Below are 16,813 nucleotides of genomic sequence, written 5' to 3'. Positions count from 1 at the left end.
TTAAATTGTATGCCTCGTGTCTATGGCCCGCACCATAGAGTTTTGGACATTGTAACAGTGTCGTGTGGCTCAAGTCTTTGTCCAGTATACCAACAACAATTGTTGGGAGTGAAGTATAAATCACAGAATAGAAAACACTACTCCAATCTGTTAATGCAGAAGTTCTTGAAAAAGCAGTGGATAATATATACCTGCACATCAACGGAAAAGAGCAAAACAATCAGCATAGTTAAATGGTGCATCATGTAACATCAAAGAGAATGATCCTTTGACTTAAAAGAGTTTTTGTTGTGCAATACATAATGTATTAATGGTTTCCTTTTTATTTTAATTATAGTGTATATTTTAGTCTTTTACGAATGGTTTTGTTTGTGTTGTCTGCATTGGTTTTGGAATGGTTTGATGAGTGTTATTGACTGGTAAATGCTTTCTATCTGAATTTTGAAGTTCGTGGTTTATTTGAGTGGGGATTTGAACTTGTTTGATGGGAGGGGTAATTTGAATGAGCATAGAAAGGTGTCGTCGTTTTTTTCCCTTCCTCTCTTTCCTTTCTCATCACTATCATAATATCAAACAGCTGGTGTGCAACCTTGTTATAACTGAATTTTGTTGATCATGAAAAATGGAAATTTTGACCCCAAGAGAAAAACGGAAAACTGAACTTCGACGTACGAGAAATATTTTTAAATCGAAAAAGGTCAAAAAAAAAAAAAAAAAAAACTAATGAAAAGGGTTTGAAAATTTTGAGTTTTAACGATAAGAACAAAATAAAGAGTAAAGTGAATAGTACCAGGATTGATTTTTAATGTAAAAATGTGGTTTTTCGTTAAAGTGAACAGTACCGAGAGCTTTTCATTAAAGTTCCAAAAAAAAAAAAATGGTTTAACCAAAACTTAAATCCGACCTGCCAGATTCGAACCGGTGACCTAAGGATGGCTGAGAGCCTATTACCCACCACAGTCGTCCGCTTTACCAACTCAGGCAAGGCAAGGTCGGACTGCTGTAGATTGCATGGGATTTGGTTTCCAAATAGTGATAGAACATAATAGTGCAATGTGGCAAAAAAATTAGCAAAATGGGAATTAATCGAATTAATTATTTGATTATCACCACGAAAATTTGTTACATTTCCTTGTTTAATCTTTTTTTTGGGTTACTGTTGACTAATTGGGATACTAATTCAATTCATATATATCTTTCGTACGCCTCTTTTGGTGATAATGAGTCGATGAGACTTTGTGATTGAACGTACTAAATCATTAGAGCGTTCAAAAGTTTAGTTTTGGATATTTCGGAGCTTTGAATCATCTAGTATTCAAGAGAATAATTACCTTGAATTTTTAGAAACTTTACATTGTAATCATATATCTGGAATTTGATTTATTTTAACCTCAGTCTAGATGTTTTAATTGTAGACATGCTTGGTGTAACCGAAAAGTTAATTAAAAAAGCATGAATTTTCCTTCCAATATGATTTAGTTTAGAAAAAAAAAAAGAAAAGAAATACAATTATGGAATTTGAATAAAACTATGCCAAAAAAAAATATATATATATATATATATATATATTATTTTCAACTTGAAAAAATATGCGTAAACGAAATGAGTAAAAAATGGTATGTGGTTATGAGTATGGTTACCCATTTATAAACGGTTATGGGTATGGGGTACCCGTTTATGCAAGTACCGACGGGTAAAACGGTTATGTGATAAGGATTTAAATGGTTATAGATAAATAACCACGGTTACCCGCCCGCCATAACTATTGCCCATTCCTACTTGCAATTAGTTAAACCTCATCTTGGTTAGCCTAATATACATTTTGGTAGTTCACCATAATTTTTTGAAACAAACACGACATATTTTTTTACTAGCCAAAATTTTTGGATTTTGGGTTCATACCAAAGAGAAGTAGAGAACTTGTAAAAAGGAGGTCAAATATCCGAAACCACTTTATTACTCAGCCCCCTAGTGTAAATATATACTTGTATTAAAAAAAAAACTTGTAAAAATGAGGGCAAAGTCCGAAATAATCCTAAGTACAAATGCACATGACTTATTTTGGATCTAAACTTAACAAGAACATAGAGATGATAAATTAATAATTTCGAAAAATTAATATGACAAGTCGCTTAAAATTTTAGTTTACTTACATTTCAAAAAAAAATCCACTACAAAAACTATGAACACAACATTCTTATTTTCGCTTATTGTCGATGCCCAGCGACACCTAAAAGTATCCGACAAATGTGACCAAAAAAAAGTATCCGACAAATGGATTGAGATTCTTCAACTCGGACTTTTTTCTTCTTCTACCACTTGATTTCCCCTCCAGGCAAGCACTCTTTGGGCCTAGAGACCATCCACGTTCACCCTCTCCTCATCCTTTGACAATTATGTAATTGCGTTCGTTTCGCGTGTAGTGATCATCTAGTGCAAATAATCTGCAAAGTTTGATTATATATCAAAGTAAGACTCGGCAATCATCCTCAAAAACACATCGTCGTGATCATACTGATCAATGCTTGATGAAAACCCGCCCATGGGCTCAGAGGACGCGAATTCCATCAGATCATCATGCAACACGAGATAATCACTGGGTAGCGAATGGTTGTGGTGGCTTGTCACCGTATGATCACTTGTTGCCTTGACGATTAGTTCTTTTTTAACTGATGATGAACTGAAGGATGCGGGAAATGGGTGCTCTTGTTTGTTTGTAAAACAATTGGCGTTGTCAAAACTAATAAACTTTGAAGAATCTCTAGGATTTGTGCAATCCAAGACCAATTCAGAAGTTTTGAGGTAGTCTCTGCAACTGTGGGCGCCATAATATGTTGTTCGAAACAATGGTGGATGATCTTGAACTTGTTGCACGTGCTTGGTTGCTTTGCACGCTTGATCGTATTTATGAGTGCATCTAAAGTAGTTCCTGCATATATATTTAACATAACTATGGTCAACTTCATTTTTGAAAGTATTACCATTTTAATTATTGAAATTTCTTACAATTTTACGAGGTAAATCGTGTAAATCGCATATATGCATGTACCTTGGATGCTTGGCATTGTGGATATTTTTTTGTCCATACTTTCTCCATGCATGACCGTCGGCAATCAAAGCAGGAATGTCTCTTGTCCAAGAGTGTGAAGTCTTTCTGCAAGGAATCAACAAGTTGCAATTTTCTGTTATTGGAACTTTTAAATTATTAAATTAGGCAAAGTTCCCATCTATTTTTCATGAAACGTACTGTTAACGTTAAGTGGTACTGCTGCCGTGGTAAGAAGGATAGGAATGGATATTTAGATCATTCAATACAAGGAACAATAGAAGCATCAGCATCCAAATTTTGTCAAAGTATGGCAGAACATGAACGTATGAAAGCAAGTGGTATAGTCTTCACTCTTTTGTCTCAATAAAAATTCTATGCATATTTGAATAAAAAAACGATAATAATATTTATTCACAAGAATATAACAGCTGTTGTGATCTGACAGCTGTTGTGAGTAACTTAATTATAATTATAGTTGTTCACACATCCACATAAATCTAACAACTATTATGAGCAATTAATTATAACTATTCTTATCTCATAGATGTGGATGATTAAGTGGCAGAGTAAAACACTATTTACTATTGTACTCTTCATGAAATGTTTGAGATTGAACAATCAATTAATCATGCATGGAAATTTTGAACAATATGTTAATGCAGATGTTGATGAGTATTACCTAGGCAGTAATTAATTAGAGAAATATAACTAATTACCTTCTCTTGTAAGAACCTCTACGATCCTTGAAGGTTGAAGTGCTCTTACAACTGATCTCCTCCTCAGTATAATCTTCAGACTTAATAGCAGCTGCATGATCATGATTACCATCCCAAGATGATGAATCTGCACCACCACCGCCACTAACATCATTACTATTTCCTTGAATCTGATCAGAAACAAACTCCTGATCAGACTCCTTCCCATTTAAAATCAGTAGGGCATTCACAAAAGACCCCAAAATCTTATTAACAGTACCCTCATCTGATCCACCATCAACACCATTAACAAGGATTGGCCTATTATCGAAACCCCTACTAAGTTGACTTGCCAGTTCACGCCCTTGGATCAACTCCTCCACCATCCTCTCCCTATTTGATAGCACACTCTCCGGCCACGACCACTCCATTAATCCTAATTTCTTGATTAACAACAAATTAATATACTGATTTTATATTGGAGAGTTTGTGGTGTGGTTAGGTTGGCTGTAGCCAAAGTGATGGATGGGAGGTGTCCTTTTATATCCGTCTAAAGGAGCTCCTCCTCAGTTTACAATTCAAGGAAGGAGCAGCGAAAGTCATGAGATAACCCGACACACTCCCCGCCTTGGACGTCTTTCTTTTCTTCCCACCAACGGCTGGATGAACCTCCACGTAATGCTACGAATGCTGTATGTCGTTGAAGGGATCCTCTCCGAATTCATTTTGTGGGAATCCTAAGAATCCTCACATTCTAACCGTTTATTGTACATCGTGCGATTAGTTTTCGTCAGATACTATTTGTATCTAATTTTAAATAAACAAAGTCAAATAATTTCTGATCGTACGATACACGATGAATAGTTAAGATGTAGGAATTCCTTACATCCTCACCAACTGGATCTGGATAGGATCCAATTCCGTATGTCGTCATTGCATGAGGTAATCCTCGTGTCGTCAGACATTGGTTACTACCTGGCTTTGTCTTGACCCTCTGGAAATTTAATCTTTTCTATTTTGCGAACTTTGTTAAACCAACAATTTAAAAGTCTCAAGTTGAGAGTGGAATTAGATTGGTGGTAATCGCATGTCCAAGGTCCTTGTTCTACGGTATTTAGTCCATCCGTGCAAGTCTAAACGTGTGGATAAGCATCATTGGAGCAAAACCTCTTTTACATTATTTTCATGATTCATATACCTTATATTAATAATTTCACATCTAAATGTGATCATATGAGAGTTATATAACCGTTTATTATGATTAGCATTTTTTTTATTACACTATAGTTACCACTTTATGAGGTATCCAATGGGTATCTAGTTGGAATATTCAATGTTCATATTGTCAACGTTCAATTTTAGTAGTGCAAAATAGTAATAGAAGTAATGTTACACGCATTTATAATAGAAGTTGTCATTTTCCCCTCCTATAATTGGATCTCTAGTTATTAGTAATGTAATTTAATAAATTCGAAATAGTTAGAATTGGCTCAAGTACTTGTAAAATTATTGATCAAATTTCTGCTGACATATTATATATTTGAATACATTCTCATTAGAGAATTTTTAGCATTAATTTGATTTGGCTACAATACTTACATCTATTGAACAATAACGGTTCTAAAGGTAGCCAAAGTAAGCACCTGCTTGCCTAGGTCCCCACTTCAAAGGGCCCCTAAACCTTTTATATATATATATATATATATATATATATATATATAGACACACACACACACAAAATTCAAATTCAATAAAAATATCAAAATATGATATCATAAGCAATAATATAATTTTTCACAAATTTTTTTTCACTTCTTTTCCTTTTCCTGCAACCACATGTAAGTGTAACTATAGTTTTACATGTATATGGAAATTACTATATATCCTATTCACTCTAGTATTCTTTCTAGCCGTCAAATGCAACTAATCCAACCGTTAATTCATTTACTGAATGTAATAAGTAACATTGTAACAGTAAAAATATGATTAAAATTTAGCATGCTGGGTAAGAACTCCTCTTTCAATTTGACTTGGTGGTGACTGGCAGGTAGGTAAGCTTGGCGAGGCGATATCCTTCCCCACTTACCGGTCAAGTCACTTCTTCTCCAACTTCTTCGTCCTCTTCTTTTTCCTGTAATTTAATTTGTAAGCTTGTTTGTAAATGGAATTAGGGTTTTCGAATCCATACTCCCTCTAGGGATTTTAGGATTTGAAAGATTTTAGGTATTTAGAGATTCAATCTTTTAGGGTTTTATGGATTTATCTATGGATTTAGGATTTGAAAGATTTTAGGGATTTAGGGATTCAATCTTTTAGGGGTTTATGGATTCAATTTTAGGGTATTGCCGTAATGGGTGGAATAGAATAGGTTGGTTAAGGTGGTTTGATTCTTTATTATGATGAGTCTGAATATCTAATCGTTTGCCTGATTACTTATGCTTTGCTTATATTAATATATTATATATGGGTTAATGTTCTAAAAAAGGGCCTAGGCGGCGTCTAGGCGCTGGGCAGTGGTGATTCGAGGCGTTTTCTTGCAAATCGGCTGGGCTCTAAGCGGCTAGGAGGTTTTTTTTTTTTTTCTTGAAATTAAAAAAAAAAAATCCTATCTACATTACTATCTAAAAACGCAAGACGAGTAATATATAAGTAATGTCGTATATCTTTCTTCTTTTGATATTAATTTTTAATGATATTTGATGTAGAAATAGACTTTTTCATGTTTTAGCAAAAAAAATTTCTTATATATATCAATGTAAAAAGGGTCAGGTCAAAGAACTCTAGGGCCCCCACTTCGAAGGCTTGCCTAGTGCCCCCAAGTTCTTAGGGTTGATCCTAGTATGGAATATAATTACCATCTCGATGCTATTATATTAAATACAGTTATTCACATAAATTATATCTGACCCATCAGATGGTGATTGTATTATATACATGTAAGTATTGAAGCAATCCCCAAATTAAAAATTCACATTTAGGGTATGTCCAATTATACTCTCTATTTTATAGCAAAGTATTAACTACAACTATCGAAAGGTTATTTTAGGAGCTCTATGTACTCCCTACTTTCGAGAGTTATAACGACTATGAGTCAATAACTAGCCGATAAAAATTATTTATTTATTTAAAATAATATTAAATTAGTCAGCATTAATTATAAAGAGCCACTAGGAGGAGCTCCCTTTTCCTCTCTATATTTAGGAGCTCCTAAAGTGAATCATATCTTAGAAGAAGGTAGATAGAGAGCATATATAACTAGAGATTTTTTTTTTTTTTTTAAATTCTCCGTAAATTCTAATTAGGTGCTCATCTAAGGAGATTCATATTCCATCTCTTAGAAACTTGAAATTAACTTGCAAGCCAAAAAGATAAAATTTCTTGGTAACCGAAACACGGTTGCAATTCTTGTCATGATCTTGTGAAAATATTCCTAATATCCAAGAAACGCCTTATAATAAATTAGACAAACCCGATGTGCAGCTCGAGTGCTTTGTTATACAGCCCTTGTCTTATGGGTAATTGCATCGATCTTAAGCAAGATGTGTGAACTGCAATAACAAATTAACAACTTACTAGGTTTTGTTGATGGAAAGAATAAACAATAAAAATATAATAACAGTTAGAGCACTAGCCTCTACTGCACGCATGTGAGTTTAGACAAATGTTTACGAGATCAAGGCAATGCAACCGCGTGCATTGTCGACCCAGATGCATCTACGGATGAGTCATGACCATTGACTTACTTCAATAGTTCAATGGTTCCAACTTTTGGTATGAGAGCTTAGCGCAAAGCAACGTACGTGATCTTATACAAAAATGTTAATTAAGGAGTTTACACTTTTGTATTTATATATATATATATATATCTATTTGTGGACAATTTAATGTGACAAGTAATGTATACATGTTATGTCAATTAATGAATTTATATGATTGATTGTATGTATTACTTGTCACATAAAATGATATATTAATATAGTATAAATATGTGGTTTCTCTGACGTACTCTATCGCATAATTCTATAGTTTTCATGCCTGGTTCTCTCCAGCCCCCAAAACATGGCTAAACTGTGTGTCTGATTTAATGGGTGTAAGAGACTCTCCTTCGGTGAAAAGAAAAAACCAAAAAAAAAAAAAAATTAATAGAATTGCTTGTGGTATTCGTGTATTCTTTATGAATGTTTATACAAATTATCCCTAAATTAATGTACTGGTCATTAGATACGTACCCCTGTGGCACCCTTTGTGATAATTATTGTCCGTCAATAGCAATATTGCTATCACCTATTGTAAACAAAAAATTCCCTACTTGTGGAGGGGGAGGAGGTAGAGTTTTTCCTCCCCTCCCTCCTCTTTTAGTTTTTCCTTTATCTGAAGCCAAAAGTCAGCTGTGTGTTGCCGTCCTGTACGGACTAGAAAATCGTACAAGTTGCAAATATTGCAACGTGGGCACATTTCTAGTGTTTAAAATTCTGGTCACCCTAGATTGCGTTCACACTGGTTAGATTTGTTTTTTGGACAGCACGTTGTAATAATTTAATCACGTCAACCAGCGGTTGCATGGCACTTGAATATTTTATGGTTAGAAAATATGATATGTGATATAATTCCAAAAATTGGTCAACGTTATGCAATATCTCGTTCTTTCATTACCGTGTGCTGATTTGATTGGGAATTTTATACTCTCACCCTTGGGCTTTAGTTGTTATCGAATCCATCGGGTCCGTAGAAATTTGAAACTTAAAGACCCATTTAAAAACGTTTTTGTGGAAAATACTTCTACTTCTAGCGCTTTTGTTAGAAGTATAATATTAAAAATTCACTTGTAATTCATGCGTGTCAAATTCAAATAAAACTATTATTATAGTGGTGAGTTTAATAAGTACTGTTCTTATTTTATAAATTATTTATTGAGAATGAATCGTATATTGATGGGATAAGAGATCTTACATAGGCTTATAAGAGGTTAGGTTATTTTCCATATTGCCAATTGGTTTTACGGTGAAATCCCAACTTTCTTCACAGTATCAAAACAGGTTGTCCCACGTGTGAAGCCAAATGGCCACATGTGCTCCACATCACTGAAATGAAACAAAGGATGAAATAACATGTAATTTTCTTCTTTTTCTTAATTTTATAAGTTAAGCTGTAAAAGAAAAAGGCCAGATCTGATCTCTACACAAACCTACTTGATTTCCCCTCTCTATGCACTACATCTTGACAAACCTACGAACGCAACCATGTTATTTTTTCCGCTATTGTCAATGCCCGACGACATCTAACAGTATTCGACGAATTGCTTGAGATTCTGCAACTCGGGCATTCTTTCTTCTTCTTCCATCTGATTCCCCTTCCCGACTATAGTTAGTCAAACAAGTTTTCTGTATCTGCCAAGCACGCTCCTTTGGCCTGGACCATCCACCTTCCGCTCTTCTTATCTTTTGGTGGGATACTCCGTTCTGTTGTCAAATACTTATGGTTCTTTTCGTGTGTAGTCAGCTAAAGCAACTCATCTGCAGAACAAGAGGATAGAAACATCACGTAGGCTTAGGAACACAAGGACATCAACTCATTGCACATGAATATGTCTGACACTAAATTTCCTCCCAAAATACCAAATAATGGAATAAACCAGTACTGACGAACAGAATTGTAACCAAAATCCAAGTAATTGACTACCAAAATATGTGTAACCTATATTACTCTCATACTATATTTTCAACTAGGGTACCTAGCCATGCAAATTGTTTAGAAGAATGCTCCATCAACAATATATTATGCATCTTTAAAAAAGGCTCACCTTTGATATTTTATAACCTCATTCCACTGGAAGGCTGCACGACGGACAAACACAAGGGAAGCCATCTCAGAACGAACATTTGTCTCGAAGCCTGTAATACATGTTAACTTGAACTGTCATCTTGCTTTGAGCTCAAATGTTTACGTTGTCTATTTAAAATCTCAGCAGCTATCTGGATATCTGAAGGCCAAAAAATATGATATACAACTTTGAACACAAAGCGAGGGAGCAACGCAACAACCGTTATAAGCAAAATGGCAATCCAATATGTGGGAGACTTTGCCAAATGGTATATAGTCCTGCACCCAAAAGAAAATGTGGGGGAGAATCAGCTTAACGTAATAAAGCATTATACTTTTCAAAACAGAAAAAGAAAAGCAGAAGTCAACGAATCTAACCAGTAATTAGGAAAAACAGGTATAGAATCCAAAACCATCATACAGGCATATGTGATGATTATTGAACCCCATACTGCAATATGTGTGATTAATACCCAACGATGGATGTCCATTGCCAAATGTATGTTGACAAGAACAACAACAGCTATTGTCCATAAACTGCCCATGCTCCATATGTCTATTGAGCTATCCTTATACGTGAAGAGGGGTACATAGAAGAGAACAAGACTCTGCCATAGGGTGTCAAGCATTGTGATCCAGAAGAGATGTAAATTGTACGCCTCGTGTCTATGGCCCGCACCATAGAGTTTCGGATATTGTAACAGTGTCCTGTAGCTCAAGTCTTTGTCCAGTATACCAACAACAATTGTAGGGAGTGAAGTATAAATCACAGAATAGAAAACACTACTCCAATCTGTTAATGCAGAAGTTGTTGAAAAAGCAGTGCCTAATATATACCTGCACATCAACGGAAAAGAATAAAACAATCAGCATCATTAAATGGTGCATCATGCAACATCAAATAGAAATGATCCTTTGGCTCAAAAGAGCTTTTGATGTGCAATACATAATGTATTAATGATTTGAATGCACAATGAAAGATCTGTATTAGATTTTATTGTAACAACTTATATTGGACTTTGATCTTCAAAGAGTGTTTTGCTATGTAACTAAACTTAAGATAATTTAGTCACACAAATGTTCAACTTCATGGTCATCCATCACATTTGGGTATGATGCAAGCGCAGAAAGCTTCCACGAAAATAAACCAAAGAACAAGGCATACCAAAACAGCATCATTACAAAAACTGCATTGCGGTAGAAGTTGTACAGAACCAAATAGCCAACACGCTGATAATTCCAGTGCCCATGCACCAGAAGTAATCTTTTTAAAAACCGAAACTGCCCCATAGCAAAGTCTGATGCCATCACAGCTTGACGCCCTTCCTGACCGCAAATTCCAACTCCAACATCAGCCATTTGGATCATTGAAACATCATTTGCTCCTAAAGAAATATCAGTGATCAGAAGAAAAATTTAGAGAACTTCACACAAAATAAAGCGTAGTACAGGACAACAGGTTGCACATACATAAGAAACAGTAAACTCAGAATATGACTTGGTTTTGCATCCAGTGTCATGCAGGATTGCATAACGAAAAAAATCAAGCCAATGTGGATCCCACCCCTCCCAAACAGGCAAATCATAACATAACTATCAATGTTTTAACTTACCATCACCTATAGCCAGTGTCATATCATCAGTACGGGTCTTAATTAGATCAACAATTCCAGCTTTCTGCAAAGGTGCAACACGACAGCATAACACAACACTACAGGAAGTGGCAAGGTTGAATAGCTGTGGAAAGAAAAGAAATTACCAAGTTAATCTTCACCATAATGTGAATTCAATTCAAAAGTATTATGTGTACAGCTATAAAACTGTTTAGAACGAAAGCAAGCAATCAGCCACTTATAAACAAATAGCAAAACAAAAAGGCATATCAAACTGCAAGCAAATTGTTCAATAGATGGAAAGGGGCTTGCCTCTGACTCCAGATCTTTCTCCAGAATGTATACCAAACTGTTCCCATCTATTATGAGTGCTAATGGTGCATTCATCTTTCCTTCTTCCTTCCCTCCATTCCATTGGGGCACAGTGGATGTCTTTGCATTGCCAGGTATCTCAATATAGCCATTTTCAGCAATTTTTTTCAGTTTGAAACTAGGGTCAATTTTATTGGATGATTTTACACCATATCTTTCCATAGAATCAGCCAAAAGATTTCGGCATTCATCCTTAGAAGTTCCATTTATAATAATTTGTTGCATGTCTGCTGTCAAGAGTTTGCATGATATACCAATCGAAATAGCTGTCTCTTGCTTATCTCCAGTCAGAACCCAAACCTTGATTCCTGCTTGCCGGAGGGACTCGATAGCTTCTGGCACACCATCTTGTAGCTTATCCTCAATTGCAGTTGCCCCAAGAAGCTTTAAGTTGCATTCTATGACACCTGCTGTTTGACGTAGTTTCGAGGCCCGATCAGTCAATGAGGTGCTTGCATCTTCATACATGCTTTGCCACTGCTTAAGTTCTTCATCTGTAAGATCCCTGGAAGCAACTACAAGAGTACGTAAACCTTCCGACGAATATTCACTCAGATGGTTCTGAGTTAAACGTGTCACATGATCATCCCTTTCAGAGTCATTTGCTAACGTGCTAAGCATTGTAGTATCAGCACCTTTCACCAACACCTTTACACTATTGTTTGGAAATCTGATAACAACGGACATCCTTTTTCGCACGCTATCAAACTCATGAAGACCCAATACATCCAACCTAGATCCACATACAAATAAATTAAAAATATAAAAATAAAGAATGGAAAACAGTAAGAAAAAAACATAGAAGGATGTTAAGGTACTGCAGCTATAGCACACTCAAATACAACTGAAGTTGTCATTAACATGATTCAAACATACAATGTTACATATAATAAATTAATAATGATGTACAATGGACAGCTAAGAACAAAGAAAGGTGCAAAAGGAAAATAGCAGTAGAAGTGAGTGACTTTATACCTTAGTTTCTCACCGTTGACATCCATAACAATATGCCCAGATGTGCGCTCAAAAAGTGTATATCCATATGCAGACGCTGCAGAAACTAATGCTTGCTCATCAGGAGATTCCCCCTGATAGTCAATAGCTTCTACATCATCCAATTCACTTTTTCCGCAACTGGAAGATGTACCATTACTGACAATAGGAACCACAGTGTTGCAAGCAGCCAATGTAAGGAAAAACTCATGCGCAGCAATCCTGTCATCACCACTTAGGTCTTTGTGCAACAACTCCATGAGCTCATTATCTACAGAAATTTCGCTTTTGAGCTTCCATCTCTTTCTACCTAAACCTATTAATGCCAAATATCACATAAAATGAGTGCTTGTACAAAAAGGAAATCTGGATATGCTTTATGAAAGTATCATCCATTTTCAGAAAGCAGACAATTCAAAGCAATTTGAAACAGTTTTCCTCTGAATAACAATTTTAAAAAGGAAAATACTGCTTCAAACACTAGCATACACTAAGAGCACATCAGTAATGTCTTTGTTTTATGTTTTCTCTTTTTTCATACCTAAACAAACAGAGGGGAGAGAGAGATGAAAAGGAGGAAGGACACATATAATGTCCAGGAAATAAAAACTGTTTTCAGTAACTAAAAGGAAAGAGTGACATGTTATACCTGCAACATTTGCTTCCTGCAAAGATGTCCCAAAATTCCTCCCAAATATGCTTGCTCTTCGGAATTCCATTTTGTTCTCAGTAAGTGTCCCCGTTTTGTCTGAAAAAATATATCGTATTTGACCCAAATCCTCATTGATATTCAAAGATCTGCACTGGAACCTTGAGCCAGAGCTACTGTCAAACATATGCCTGTCTTCAATCATGAAATAGGACTGGCCCAATCGAACCAACTCCATTGTAATATACAGAGAGATTGGTATCATGATCTGGAAAACTATGATAGAACTCAAAAAGGAGAAAAAGATCTCCATAGGTATCCCATAAAATCTATAGGTTTTTCCATTCACATTCCCATATGAGTAGTATCTTTTCCGGTAATAAGCCAAGGTATCAATCTGACCTTTATGGCGACTGAGCCACAGGCCCATGCCAGTGGCCACAACTGCACACATAACAAAAAGGAAAATCGATAGCCAAAGAGTTTCCCTGTTCATGTAGCTTTCCAGTTTGCTTCTCTTGGAAGGAGAAGCTGTACTATTCAGCATTGCCTTGGTTTCCTGTCCAGCATATACCGCGACACCAACTGCCCAGTCTGTGTTCTTCAGCTGGCAACCACGCAAAACTATATTTGACTGGCTCAGGGGAAATTTATGCCCATTAAACTCCATGTTGGCAGTGAACTCATAGATGTTCCTATTAGGTTGTTCACATCTGATGAGCCCTGAAAATGTACACCCAGTCACATACTGTTGAAGTTGTTTCCTGCCGAGCATACCTTGTTTTCAAGTTCGACTCACCATCTAAATTCATTGTTTGAATGTAGGCAATTCCACTAGGATCGCTTGTCCCTAACAAGACCACGTCACAAGGAATTGTGTCATCGGCACAAATCTTCAGAACCTCGCCCACTTGAATATGTTTCCATTTCTTCGGTCGAAATTGGCCAGATTGAAACACCAGAGCCTCCCGGTTATTCTCATTCCTGTCTGATCTATGTCTCCGCCAATCTTCATAGCCGTCTTTGATAGCTGTGACCAAGAGCACAAACAGAAGGGGAAAAAGAGACACTGTTCTTCCAAAGACTGCAAGAGGTGGAAGCTGGTTGAGGGCAGCAATTGCTAGAAAATACAAATAAGCAACCCGATGAAACTGAATGAAAAGATTCTTGGGCAAGAAGGTAATGATGGTGTACTTGCTAGTTCGAATCTCATTCCCAGTGAACTCATACTTGTCATTTGTCCTCTTCGGATCGTTAATATAGATCAACCTTGGATTGTCATCGTGCGGCAAGTTATCATCGAACTGCACAATTTTGTGACGGATCCTCTGAGACAACTTTTCCTGAACCCTAGATGAACCCTGGGAGATTTCAAGAGTTCCTGAATTTCTATTTTCATTATGCAGTTCCATGGTACCCCACGACACCAGGCGTCTTCTATCCCGCGTGGGGTTTTCCAAAGGAGACTGCGGCAAAAACCGAGAACTGGGTGGACCTGCAGGAGTAGTAAAATTCTCTAAGGGTCTCTCAGAGCAACCAGAAACAGCAACCTCGTCCTTCACTTCAAATAAATCACTTTGAGCATCGTCACTGTTGTCAAGACTGGAAGATGAAAATGAAGCATTGGAGCAGATACGGACAAGGTTCTTAGTGAGAGAAGGGGAGGGAACCAGCGACGCTGATGGAGAATCAGATGAAGACAGCAAGGGCTGCTCAGAATTCATCCATAATTCTCCAATGTGATCATTGGAGAATTACATATACACTTCACCCCAATTCTAACGACCATGAACAAACACAGCCAATAAATCCAGAAATCCCATTTCCCAAATCCAGCTACAGGCAAACACCAAATCAACCCGAAGAATTCAAGCACCACTTAATCAAAAACCAAGAATACATAAATACCTCTGACCCCAAAACTAATGGTGGGTTTGCAATGTTTTCAAATTCCACACACTATAATGTGAGATTGAAGCTCCTGCAAACCGAATAAAAAACGATAATGTAGCTCAGTGATATCAACTAAAGCACGCATTGCATTACAAATACACTTCAGAAGTTCAGAAATGCAGGGATGTAACAAAAAACAAAAAGAAGAAAAATTGCATTCAGATCAGAAACAGACCACCCTTCGATCGCCGGGAGGGAGAACCAAGAGGCCCACAGAAAAACCAAATAGCTCAAATAGCAACAGACTTCCACAGATCCCCAAGAAAGCAATGCCAAAGCTAAAAACAAAAACAAAGACGGATAAGATAACACAGTTGATGAACAATCTGAATCACTGCCCCCACAACCCTTTTAAATCCCGAAAATCAAAACCCAAATCAGAGAAATACCCAGAATTCCCAATCGACTCAGAAACCACATACACCAAAATGTGTCAAGAAATTCTGCAATATTCTCGTACCGAAAAAACAGAAAATTGAAAACCCAAAAATAAAAATTACCCAGAAAAGCGACGTACCTCTGAATTCGAATACAGACAAAAGACGGGAGCTTTATCGTCTCGGAATTGGCGAAACGAGAAGACTGAGTGAGCGAGCAGGAGTTTCAGATGTCATTCAATGCACTGAATACGAAATGTCACAGCGTAAACACGAAAAGGGGAAATTGGCAGGTGTCAAAGCAGATTAGGCAATGATCTCACCCTCAGTTTTTTTCTTTTTTTTCTCCAATTATTTTTTTCAAGAAATTCTCTTGGACCGGATCGGCAAAAGAAAAAACTCAGGGTTCGATGAGAAAACGAGATTTAGGAGAGTGATTCAGTTTTGTTTGGGGTGTATCGGGATGAGGAGGAGCGAGACGACGGGGGGTTTTTGGGACGTGTCGAATTGGAGCGAAGGAGGAGTTGGTAGGTGGGCGGCATGAAAATGGCGAGAATATCGCAGGCGGAGGAGAGAGAAAGAATGAGGGAGGGAAGAGAGAGAGATGAGCGGTAAAGCACGAATCTTGGGGCGTTACACGGTCACTACTGACGGACTCTTCCTTCCCCGTCTTGTCGAATCTGTACCTGAGCTTTTCGCCAGCCAACGTTCTGTTTAATTGGGCTCGCTTTATTTATTATTGTTTTTATTATATGGTAATTACTTGGGGGCATTATCGTCAAATTGTGGTTCATTTGATTTTAGCTGTAGCCCCCCTAGTAGTATACTTATTTCATCAAAGTGGTTTCGGCTGTAGTAATTTTTACACTTTCGTTTTTTTTTTTTTTTGAATTTTAACGAAATATTTCTGATACTGTTCACTTTTAACGAAAAATCATATTTTTACCTTTTTTCTGATACTATTCATTATACCTTTATTTGTCATTTTTCATTAAAACTAAAGTTTTTTAAACTTTTCGTTAGTTTTCCTCTTTTTTTAGCCTGCTCTGTTTGCGCAACTTTGATCTCTCGCACACAAAAGTCTTTAGTGCAACTGATGCACGAGGGACAACAAACTTCGTGGGTAAGGCCACATGTTAATAGATGTGACATGTTAGTGTGCCGAGAACACGACCTTATACATCAAGAGTCATAATACAAGTGGTTGGATACTTAAAAAACATCAATTGCTTATATCATGACACTTGATGTATCGAACCGTATTTTCGACACTTATACTCATTGGACACATA

At 36.6% G+C, this 16,813-nt stretch overlaps 2 protein-coding genes across 2 annotated transcripts; both read right to left on the bottom strand.

Annotated features, from left to right (window-relative positions):
* Positions 1–2,126: 2,126 nt before the first annotated feature.
* Positions 2,127–4,270, bottom strand: LOC103939448 (WRKY DNA-binding transcription factor 70-like). Its single transcript, XM_048583516.1, has 3 exons — positions 3,766–4,270; positions 3,050–3,154; positions 2,127–2,929 (listed from the first exon to the last, which is right to left on the bottom strand). The coding sequence occupies exons 1-3, from the start codon at positions 4,173–4,175 to the stop codon at positions 2,458–2,460; spliced, it is 987 nt and encodes a 328-aa protein (XP_048439473.1). The 5' UTR covers positions 4,176–4,270; the 3' UTR covers positions 2,127–2,457.
* A 4,573-nt stretch (positions 4,271–8,843) lies between these two features.
* On the bottom strand, positions 8,844–16,244 carry LOC125467930 (phospholipid-transporting ATPase 1-like). The gene is given in 11 exon segments (XM_048583483.1): positions 8,844–9,257; positions 9,545–9,843; positions 9,943–10,401; positions 10,730–10,949; positions 11,178–11,301; positions 11,490–12,282; positions 12,525–12,858; positions 13,192–13,930; positions 13,932–15,172; positions 15,320–15,422; positions 15,662–16,244. Coding segments are annotated over 8 exon segments (3,849 nt in total). The 5' UTR covers positions 14,916–15,172; positions 15,320–15,422; positions 15,662–16,244; the 3' UTR covers positions 8,844–9,257; positions 9,545–9,647.
* Between the last annotated feature and the right edge of the window lie 569 nt (positions 16,245–16,813).

This window comes from the organism of the source record quoted next, unplaced genomic scaffold, assembly GCF_019419815.1.
Source record: "Pyrus x bretschneideri cultivar Hongxiangsu unplaced genomic scaffold, Pyrus_bretschneideri_v1 Contig2, whole genome shotgun sequence".
Taxonomy (NCBI): domain Eukaryota; kingdom Viridiplantae; phylum Streptophyta; class Magnoliopsida; order Rosales; family Rosaceae; genus Pyrus; species Pyrus x bretschneideri.
Note: the sequence above shows the minus strand (reverse complement) of the source record. Positions and strands in the feature narration are given on the sequence as shown.

What these genes read in the sequence shown, in the direction of transcription:
- LOC103939448 (XM_048583516.1), bottom strand. Translation starts at nt 4,175, where the DNA reads ATGGAGTGGTCGTGGCCGGAGAGTGTGCTATCAAATAGGGAGAGGATG. An exon ending in AGAGGTTCTTACAAGAGAAG is followed by an intron (nt 3,155 to 3,765) that starts GTAATTAGTTAT and finishes GATTCCTTGCAG; the next exon opens with AAAGACTTCACACTCTTGGA. An exon ending in CACAATGCCAAGCATCCAAG is followed by an intron (nt 2,930 to 3,049) that starts GTACATGCATAT and finishes ATATATATGCAG; the next exon opens with GAACTACTTTAGATGCACTC.